We start from the raw sequence: 11,706 nt of genomic DNA on the forward strand, positions 1-11,706 counted from the left end.
TGAGACAACAATTTCTCCTTCCAACCATTTAACTTCTTCCATAATCTCTCCTTTAATACTGCAAAAATGGTTTTCTTAGACTTCCCAATCATAGTAGGTAATCCCAAGTACTTCTCATGTTTCTCCACCTCCTGCACACCTAAAGCTTCCACAATATCTTTCCTTCGATCAATGTCAACATATTTGCTAAAAGTCACTTCTGTCTTGCTAAGATTTACCTTTTGTCCCGATGCTCTCTCATACGAACTGATGATATCAGCCACTTTAGAGCATTCCTGCAAATTTGCCCTAGCAAATAAAATACTGTCATCTGCAAAGAAAAGATGAGAAACCCTCGGAGCTCCTTTACAAACTCTAGCCCCATGAATCAAATTATTCCTCTCTGCATGAGTTATAAGAGTGGAGAAAACATCTGCACATAAGAGAAATAAATATGGAGATATGGGATCGCCTTGTCGTAACCCCCGTGTCGGGATAACAGAACCCGAAACTTGCCCATTAATCTTAAAAGAAAAGGACACGCTTGACAGGCACCCCATAATTCTCTGAACCCATTGCATACTAAACCCCTTTTTTAGCATAACTCTTTCCAGGAAAGCCCACTCCACCCGATCATATGCCTTAGACATGTCAAGTTTGAGAGCCACATTGCCCCCTTTTCTCTCTCCACCCCTCTTCATTGCATGAAAAATTTCAAAGGCCACCAATGCATTATCAGTAATCAATCTACCCGGCACAAAAGCACTCTGATTTTCGGAAATAATCAGATTAAGGAAAGGCTTCATTTTATTCGCCAACGTCTTTGAAATAATTTTATATAGCACATTACATAGACTAATTGGTCGAAATTCCCCCATATATTTAGGATCATTGCACTTCGGGATTAAAACAATGCAAGTTCTGTTAATCGACTCAATATCAACATTCCCATTCCACCAACCTTTCACACATTGCACAATATCATTTCCAACAGTATGCCAAAATTTTTGAAAAAATAAAGCATGCATACCATCGGTACCCGGGGCCTTGTTCGGGTGCATTTGGAAGAGTGCACTTCTAATTTCATCTGCGGTCGGCTCTGTGTCTAAGATCACATTCATATCATCTGTTACTAGTCTCTCTACCCCAACTAGAGCCTCATCCATATCCACCGGATTATCAGAAGAAAAAAGGTCAGTAAAGAAATCCGAAACCACACGCTGCACTTCTTCCTTCTTAGTGCACCAATTCCCATCCTTATCATGGATGCCCTTGATAAAATTCTTCTTTTTTCTCTGACTTGCTTTGTGATGAAAATAGCTCGTGTTCTTATCACCGTCGCGAAGCTCATTTGTTCTTGCCCGGACATGCCAATATGATTCCTCCAACATATGTAGTTCATCAAGCTCCGCACTAATCTCCTTACTCCTTGCAAGTACACTAGCATCAACATCCTGTTTCTGAAGTTGCTTTAATTTCTTCTCAGCCTTCCTTATTCTTTTCTTCACATTTCCGAATGTCGAAGCAGCCCATTCAGAAAGAGCAAAAGCACACGACCCAACTCTGTCAGATATTGAATTTTGTAGAGCATTACTCCATGCATGGGCGACCACTGTTCCACATTCCTCTTTTGATAGCCATAATGATTCAAATTTGAACAGCCGTTCATTTTGATCTCTGTCCCTCGTATAATCAGATTTCATGAGCAAAGGTGCATGATCCGAGCGATACATAGGAAGGTGTATTACTGCTGCATTTGGGAACAAAGTAGACCAATTTTCAGATGACAAAAAACGATCCAAACGTTTCCTCACAAATGTTGTCATATCATTCCCTCTTTGCCATGTGAAACGACATCCACGGTACCCCATATCGACTAAGCGACAACTATCAATGGCATTTCGAAAGGCCTCCATCTGTCTTTCTCCTCTCCAAGCACCCCCTTCCTTCTCATCATTATTTATAATTTCATTAAAATCCCCACAAACCACAATTGGCAGCAAACAATTGCCCCATAACCGCTCCATCATCTCCCATGTGAGGTGTTTATTTGTTCCTTCTGGCCATCCATAAACCCCACCTATCTTCCATACCACATTCCCCTCTTGATTTACCACCTCCGCATCAACATGATGAGAAGAGAAAGAGCTAATCCTCACATTTACATCCCTCCACCAAAATGCCAAACCCCCCGAGAGCCCTTCACTACTAATACACAACCCTTGAGTGAACCCACATCTACTCCTAATCTTCTCTAAACGTCTAGCATCAATCTTTGTCTCCATCAAGAAAACAATTTCCGGCCTATCCCTCCAGCATATGTTCCGGAGGGCACTAACTGTCCATGGGTTGCCAAGCCCATAGCAGTTCCAGCTTAGAATTTTCATTGCCCTTCGGAGGCTTGGCTTCGGCCAACACCTCCTACTCGGATTTCACTGTCCCCAGTCAAAGGCCCTTCATTCAACTTTGTACGCTTTTCTTGCACTTCAGTATCAAAATCCTCTCCATCCATCCCCTCACCACTCCTCCCTCTCTTACACAACACTCTATCAAGCATGATAGTATCAAACTCTTCACCAGAATTCACCCCCCCACCCCTCTGTTTCCCCATCCTCTTAAAAGTTCTCCTATTTTTATTCTCCACTCTATCCTCCTTGTGTGCTCCACTATGATAATCTACCCCCTCCAATCCTGCCATACTAGCAATATTATTATTATTTAATTCTGCCTCTTCCGTCCCACCATTCAACTTACCAGTAAAGCCCCACCCTTGTATTTTTTCAACAGCATTTCCTTCTTCATTTACAATTCCCCTTGTCTCCTCCTCCATCCCACCCTTCTCCACATTCACAACATCCTGCATTTTATTTCTATCATCCGAGTTATCACCCCCCAAAACACCAAGAGTCAAGGGCTTAGAATAGATCCCATCATTGCCTTCACACTCCACATTAGTTGCTTCCACATACTCTCCCACTACTATTACACCTTGCATATTCCTCCCAGGAGCGGTGAATAACAATTTTCGAGCCGCACTCGGGGGGCCTAATCTCACAGCATTTGGGTCAGTGTAATCAAGCGTGCGACCTCTCTCTTTTTTCAGTGATTGCATCCACTCTATGTGCCTTTCCTTTTCAGCCATGGAAACCACATTGCGACGTCGGCTAGGTGAAGCCCTCAGATATGGACCATATTGGTAAACCACTTGTTCATCAGATTCAGTTACACCTTCCTGGCATTCTTTATCAATATGTCCTAACTTTCCACAAAAGAAGCAAAATTCACCGAGTCGTTCATATTTTATGTCAATCCATTTGACAGAGTTTGTTGATGTTTTAATTTTTACACCCCTTCGCAGGGGCTTATTGAGGTCCAGCATCACTTTTATACGCATATCCATCTCCCACCCCAGTGGATCACTTTCATCATACTCCATAAATCCTCCAATTGCATCACCTATTTCTTCCGCAACGCCACATTTTCTCTTGTTAAAAGGCACATCAATCAGTCTAATCCAAAAGGGTGACTTATCAAATATGACTTCTGATGGTTGTTCATCGCCCGTTAACTCCTTTAGCAATAAAAGTTGATCCTTGAATGTCCATGGACATCCATCGAGTACACGATCCTTATCAGATTCGCTGAAGAATTGTAGTACAAATAGGTTTGCCTCCACCATACGAACTGCTACACCCTCTTTCAAACTCCAAATTGAAGTTAGGGTTTTTTTCAAAGCCTCCTTATTGAAAGGTTTATTTGTTAACAGTTTACCCACTAGAGAAAGAGACATCTTGAGACCAGAGATATCATCGTTCTTATCAGTTTCATCCCCGCCAATTATGACATCTTCCTCGTCTGTAAGTTTGAGTTTCCCCCAATCTTCCAGCAGAACATTCGCCATATTTTAAAAAACAAAACTAATTACTGAGGCAGAGTAAAGAAATTACAGTAAAAGAAACAAGAAGCTGACTGAAAATCACACGGAAACGACAAACAAACCACTAACAATCCCACCAAGGGCACTCACTCACACTCAGGAACCGTAGACGGTTTCGAGCACTCTCCATATCTCTATTATTCCTAAAGGCTAAACCCCTTGTTTCATTTTGTAACAAAATGCAACAATGAGACATTCCACGACCTCACGGAAACGATGTCGTGGGCGGCGGAGCTAGAGTGAGGCTGGAAGACATCGAGGGCGGTGCTAGAGTGAGGCTGGAACAATCCCAGGGAGGTGCTAGAATGAGGCCGGAACAATCCGAGGACAGTGCTAGAGTGAGGCCGGAACAATCCGAGGGCAGTGCTAGAGTGAGGCCGGAACAAGTAAACACCGTGCCGTCGTCAGGAACTTCGAATTCAGATGGGCAGAAGTTATTGAAGGGTGAACGGATGAAGCTATGGGGTTTCATTTTTAGGACATGTGCTATGGTCGTTTCTTTCCTCTCTTCTGTTCTTATGGTTTCCGTTTCTGACTTCCATGTATTTCCAGGGTTCAGGTATTAATTAACTTGTTTCTTACGTCAAACTTCTAGCACTACATACTACACTCATTACTACTCCCTCCGTTTTTTTTGAAGGGACCCATAGTGACATATCACGCATGCCGATGTAAAATTTTAAGCAATAATATCCTTAATTATCATTAACTATAAATTAAAGTGTCTTTACTATTGTTAATCAACTCTGGGGTGGTCTTAACTTTAGGAGCCATCATTCTTAAAATGGTCATTATATATTTTCAACTGGTTTGACTGGTTAATAATAACACATGTCTTATTTTCGTTAGGTTAGCTACAAAAAGTTAATCCTCTACCACTTAATCACGTACCCCTTCCCTGTACACCATCTTCATGTTTTTTTTAACCGACCACTAAAAACTCAACACGTGATCACATGTTAATCAGTTTACCCGATCATAATTAGTTTGGGACTATACTAAGAAGAAACCCTCTAAATTAAAGTTGAGATCACCACGAGTTAATTAATTGTCGAGGTGGTATTTCAAAGAAAAATGTTCATAGTTAGGACTAGCAGCGTCGATTTTCCAAAATTTCTCCCCTTGTATTTCTTTTGTTTTTTTTTTGTTGGTTTATTCATTTAAACTCTTTTATTCCTTTCATTTTAAATAATCTTGACATATATAGACGCCTAAATAATACAAAGTAGTTTTTATTGATTTGAAATCACTTGAAAAATGGTTCACACTACTAATTTGAAGTACATGTCTCATATGAGGTCTACGTATATTTTCCGACATAGTTTGAAAAATCGGTTGGTTCACCACAAATTTGGAGTGCATATCTCGTATGAGATCTACGTATATATATTTTGAACCTTTTTTTTTGGCGATACAGTTATGTGCTTGGTATAGCTATTATTGTGGTGGTGTATACAACAGTGCAAGTTGGCAGGGCCGGCTACTAGGGGGAGCTCATTGAGCGATCGCTCAGGGCCCCCCTTTTGTAGGGCCCCCTTTGTTTTGTTTTTTTTTTTTTTTTATAATTTCTTTATTAAAAAAAACTATTCTTTGATAAATTAATGAAATGTATTACTAATGACAAGTATAACTGCTTCTTTTTAATCTAAAAATGAATCAAAAGATTAATTTAGTTAGCTTAAGTGATTTTTTTGGGTTCAAATGGAGGAAATGAAGAAGCACTAAAGCAGAGGTTTAGTTTATTTGCTTAATTTTCTTTTTGTTTTGTAATTTTAGATTTTCATTTTCTCTTTTATATGAGCTTTCATTTTCCTTTTTTCTTTTCTACTTTTTCTTTTAGTTTATTTCTTTGCTTTAATTACCTAAATTCTACTTCGTATTATGTTAGCTTTAATTACTGAACTTCTCTTCTTTATTAATTTTTTTTTTTATTTATTGGTTTAAAATTCTTGACATTTTTTTAAATAGATAAAATGAGGTATTGGAAATATAGCTTGTGAGGGTTTGATTGATGAATTTGCTTTAAAAAAAATGCTCGGAGGATCGATTATAATCAATAATAATTTTGGTGAACTTTATAATATAAAAAATTATGAAATACATTCTCATAATTTAGGGGCCTTTTTTAAGATTTCGCTCCGGGCCCCTAAAATGTCCAAGACGGCACTGCAAGTTGGGATAAAGGGTCACGAACTTCGCACCAAAGAGGATGTGATTCCACCCAAGCCTGCAATTTGGATCGACTTTTGTGGAGATCAGGTCAACATTACTCCATCTTTTACTCCTTTGCAATTACTCCTATACTAGATGAAGCTCGTGCAATGCACGGTTTATTTGAATTATTTAAATTATATATATATATATATATATATATGCTAAAATTTGTTATATATTTAGATAAAATTTCTGATATCAAAAGATAATATTTATATTTAATTAATTTAAACTGGGAAATCTTATTCGCCAATTTTGCTTACGTGTCATTTAAATTATTTAATTCTAAAAGAAATTAATAGTCTCGTATTTAATTGGCTACCACTAAAATGTATTATCCTACATGGTGCACTGAAAAAATTAAAATCCTGCGTAGTTCTCTAAAAACTCGGGAAAAAACTCCCCTTTATATATATATTAGATTTGTCCATCACAATAACTTATTGTATCTATCACAAATTCACAATATCTTCTATTGGTCCTTGAGTTGTTGACATCTAGTATGATAGGTTTACATGCGTGTCACTCTGTAATTCGTTCAAACATATATATTTTTCAATTATATAATTTTTTATATTTTTCCCTTTTCCTCTTTCGTTTCCCATTCCCCTCTCCTTCCATTAATTTCGGACCACCGAGCCACCTTTTCTCCCTCCACCAAGCCACCGAGCCACCTCCTCCCCAAAAATCAGCCACCCCCACTCACTACCAGCCATCCAATCTCCACTCCCCCCCCTTTAACATTTCTGTCTCCTTTTTTTTTTTTTTCAATTACCTAAAATCGGCCACCCTTACCCACCGTGCCACCTTAACCCATGGCTAGAAAACCACCACCACCACCAACCCCCTCAACCCACCGCCAGTGACCTTATAACCCAGCACCAACAACTACCCACATGCACCCCCCCTCAACCCACCATCACCAACAACGACTTCATATATTCCTCTCAATCCACCACCATCTATCAATTCGAACCACACAAACAACAACATCCCCCTTAATCCTCTATCATCAGCGATCCACACCAACGAAACTACCCCAACTCTCAAAATCCCTCCCCAACCACTTGAAAACCCCAAATTGAACCTACCCACCCTCGAATACCTCCACCACCCCAAACATAGAAAATTAAGTAATTTTTTTTTTTGGGGATGGGGGGGGGGTGGATTTGAGTAGGTGTGGCGGTCATGGGATGCAATGGTTGCATTGAGGTGGGTAGGGTGGTCGGGAAGGGGAGAGAAGGAAAAGAAGCTAGGTAGGGAAGGGAAGGGGTGGTGGCTAGCTAGAGGGGAGGTGCATGGAGAGAAAGGGAGGAAAGAGAAGGTGGGTTGACTTGCTATAGAGAAGATGAGAGAGAATGTAAGAGAATGGAAAAAATATAAAAATAAAATAAAAACTAAAACTTACCCAACATACAAGTAATCGGTCATAAGGGACTAGTAGAAGTGAACGATTAAGAAAGGTGTAGAATCATTAGATATAATAATCAAAAGGTAGGATTATTAACAACTAACCGGCAGAATAAAGGTGGAATTATTATAATCAATTTTCTCTAAATAAACTATGTAAAAAATAGTGGGTATAAGTGGGGATGAGAGAGATCGAATCTAACAAATTTTAAAATATGATATAAGAATGTGATATAAGAGAACTACTAATGGGGTAGATAATAGTAAAATATTGTTTTAAGTTTCCAAAAGTAGAAATGGAATACTTTTAAAATACGGCCAAATATGAAAAGTAAAGTACTTTTTAAAATATCGAGGAAGTATATTTATGTTATAATATACTTGTACATACATACTATAAATTTGAGCCACTCCACCCTAGTGAGAAAAATGCTCAGCTCAAATGTAGATTATTGGTGTACAACTTTTGTCTTAAATATCAAAAAATTGGACAAATAATTATTTTTTGCTTGGTAATTATGAATTACAGTTTTTGGCGTACGTGTTATTTTCATCAAGTTCAACAGGGGCAACATTGTCCATCATTCTCAGTAGTGGAGTTTACATGACTGTAGGCTTACAACTTGTGGCAGCATCCGTCAGCATGTCTGTTTTGACTTGTATTTTTCTGGCATTTGCGGCACTCATATCTTCATATCGTTTATTCGCTAACATATAAATGTAATCTCCTGTACTTTTATGAACTTTATAAGCATTATCTTAATTACTCTTCTGTATGTTAACTAATTTTATGTACTTAATAAGTGTTTACTTCCTCCAAGATGACATAGTTTGATTTTGTACTATATGCACTATTCACATAATTTACATATAGGATTTTGTTGAATTCGTTTCAGTGTGTATTTCTAAATATCAAATAATTATTTTTTGCTAATATGTAATTATGGTTTTTTGCATTAGAAACTATTGATTGGCAAATATGTATAAATGTTATGTGTTAATGTGTTATCTAATGAAATGGAGGAAATAAATTTAATTATTTTGTGTATCAGTATGCTCTATCTCATGAGGTTTTGTGATGAATCAACTTTTTTTTTTTTTTTTTTTTTTTTTTTTTTTTACAACAGGCACAAAAGGGGACTAGCCCCCAAGAAATCTGCTATAACATCAGACAATACAATGAAAATAAGGAAAAACATCTCTATTTTTCTTTACAATATTTCAATGCTCCATCCTTTTCCGCAACTTTCTCGTTGACAACCCAATATGAAACGGAGGAAGTATATTTTAATTATTTTGTGTATTAGTATGGTCTATCCCATGAGGCTTTGTACGTGAGAATTAACTTTCTTTATTTTATTTTATTTTTATTAATTTTTTTTACAACGGGTTCAAAAGGGAACTAGCCTTCAGAAAATCTGCAATTATACTGTCTCTGTTCCACAAATATTGCAACAAGGATGATATTATGCATCCCAAAACACATTTTATACACTAAATATCTAAACTTATGTAAGAGTAAAAATTATAAACAGTTGATATTGTGAAAGTTTTTTCTGAAACTAATCTAACAAGATCCCACACGACTATATTTTACTTTACGTATAAACAGGGGCTGGCCTTCATTGTGGCTGGTTGGGGCCCGACCCCCCTTAATTTTTCTAAGTTATTGGTTTTAACTAATATAATGTCTAATAATTACACTTAAAAAGTTATGACATAGTGGTTAAGTATTGTTATTTTTTAACAAAAGGTCCAAGGATCAAACCTTAGCCCCCCAAATTTTTTGGCCCAAGATCCGCCATTGCATATAAATTATAATATGTAGTCAAACAAGCGTGATGAATAGTATAAAAGCAAGTCCAATTCTTGCAATATTACTAGAACGGAGGAACTATATAACAGCAAACCATACAATGAAAATTAGGAAAAAGATATCTAATTTTCTTTACGATTTTTCGATGTTTCACCTTTTCCGCAACTTTCTCGCCTACTGCTTGAACCAGCACGAAGTTTGGAACTCTAATTTGAACATGAAGGAGACCTTTTTCCCTTGCAACAAGAAGACCATTGTAGATACCTTCTAGAATGATATTATATATGGTTGGCGTCATTTCCACTGAACCTAGTTGTATACTTTCCTCATTCACGATTCAGCCTTTCCTTGGAGCTAGCTTTGACGCTTGAGAGAATATGTGAATATTTTCCGTACCTTTCTCAATAATTAAACATCAATATCTAATACAAGCGTACACTAGGGTTAGGGTTAAGGCTACATTAGTAATTTACAAACTAATTATATACTAGATTATTTACATAATCTAACACACCCCCGCAGTCAAAATGGGAGGACCGCGAACGCTGAGACTGTCCCGAAAATCATCAAATAAAACCTTAGGCAGACCTTTTGTGAAAATGTCTGCAATCTGGTATCGGGAAGGTACATGTACAACACGAACTTCGCCCCGTTGAACTTTCTCACGAACGAAGTGTATGTCCATTTCAATATGTTTAGTGCGCTGATGTTGTACCGGATTACTAGAGAGGTAAATGGCACTAACATTGTCGCAATAGACCAATGTTGCTTTAGTAATAGGCAATCGGAGCTCAAGCAACAAATTACGAACCTAACAGGATTTAGAAACAACATTTGCAATGCCTCTGTACTCTGATTCAGCACTAGACTTAGACAAAGTAGGTTGGCGTTTGAAAGACTAAGAGATCAGATTATCACCAAGATAAAGACAGTATCCTAATGTAGAACGACGAGTGTCTGAACACCCGCCCCAGTCGGCATTTGTGTATGACAGAATAGAAGAAACAGAGGACTTATATAAGTGCAATCCAAAATCTGTTGTACCTCAAATATATCGTAGTATGCGTTTCAACGCATCCATGTGCTCGACTCGTGGTAAGTGCATAAATAAGCAAACCTGTTGAACTGCATAAGAAATATCTGGCCGAGTGAAGGTCAAGTACTGTAGGGAGCCACAGAGGCGTCGATAAGCAGTAGGATCATCATATAAAGCACCCATATGAGTGCTCATTTTGCCTTTGGAGTCAATAGGTGTGGTTGTAGGCTTGCAGTTAGCCATTCCTACTTTTTCCAATATTTCTTGTGCATACTTCTTTTGAGACAAAAATAAACCAATCCCTGATTACTGCAATGCCCAAAAAATAGCTCAGTTTACCCCAAGTCCTTCATTGCAAATTCAGAGCTGAGCTGTGAAATAACATGACGGTGGAGAGACTCCGAGGAGGCTGTAAGCACAATTTCATCAACATAGAGAAAAATATAAGTAGTATCATGACCATGACGATAAATGAACAATGAGTTATCATATTTGCTATTAACAAAGCCGATACTAGCCACAAAATTTGCAAAACGTTGGTACCATGCTCGAAGTGCCCGTTTCAAACCATAAAGCGACTTACGTAACAAATAGACATGACCGGGTCTATTAGGATCTTTGAATCCCAACGGTTGATACATATACACAGTTTCATTTAAGTTACCATGTAAGAAAGCATTCTTCACATCCAATTGATGAATCGGCCAAGACTTGGCTAAATCAACGTTAAGAACCACCTAAATAGTAGCCGGTTTAACAACCAGACTATATGTCTCATCACAATCAATCCCTTCCCTCTAAGTTTTACCATCACCAACAAGACGGGCCTCGTGTCTCTCAAAAGAACCATTAAACTTAGTCTTATGCCGAAAAATCCACAACCACTACTAGAAATAGGACTATTAACGACGGACTGGTTCCGACGGACACGTAATTCCGTCGAAAAAATCGGAATTTCCGACGGATTTTAACGATTCGTTGAAAATTCGTCGGAAATTAAATCCATCGGAAATTTCCGACGGAATTTAAATATGTCGGAATATATGGGCTTTCCGACGGAATATTCCGTAGGAAATTTAAATTTCTGACGGAATTGAAATCCGTCAGAAATTTCCAACGGAATATTCCGTCGGAATACAATTTTTTTTAAAAAAAAAATACACCAAAACCTTAATTTCAGCCCTTCAGCCGCTTTTTTACACTTTCCCCTTTTCATTCTCTCTCCTTTCTTCTTCTGAATCTTCTCTTTCTCTCTCATCTTCGCCTTCCTCCTCTGTCTTTCTCGGTCTCCTTCTCCCTCCTCTTTCTCTTATT

General features: G+C 38.0%; 1 protein-coding gene across 1 annotated transcript; it reads left to right on the forward strand.

The window, feature by feature from the left end:
• The first annotated feature begins 4,221 nt into the window (after nt 1-4,221).
• LOC145571347 (CASP-like protein 4B1) lies at nt 4,222-8,258 on the forward strand. The gene is made up of 4 exons (XM_081630396.1): nt 4,222-4,475; nt 5,334-5,382; nt 6,047-6,175; nt 8,070-8,258. The coding sequence occupies exons 1-4, from the start codon at nt 4,222-4,224 to the stop codon at nt 8,256-8,258; spliced, it is 621 nt and encodes a 206-aa protein (XP_081486522.1).
• The last annotated feature ends 3,448 nt before the right edge of the window (nt 8,259-11,706 follow it).

The sequence above is a fragment of the Chenopodium album genome, chromosome 12 (genome assembly GCF_948465745.1).
Source record: "Chenopodium album chromosome 12, dcCheAlbu1.1, whole genome shotgun sequence".
NCBI lineage: Eukaryota > Viridiplantae > Streptophyta > Magnoliopsida > Caryophyllales > Amaranthaceae > Chenopodium > Chenopodium album.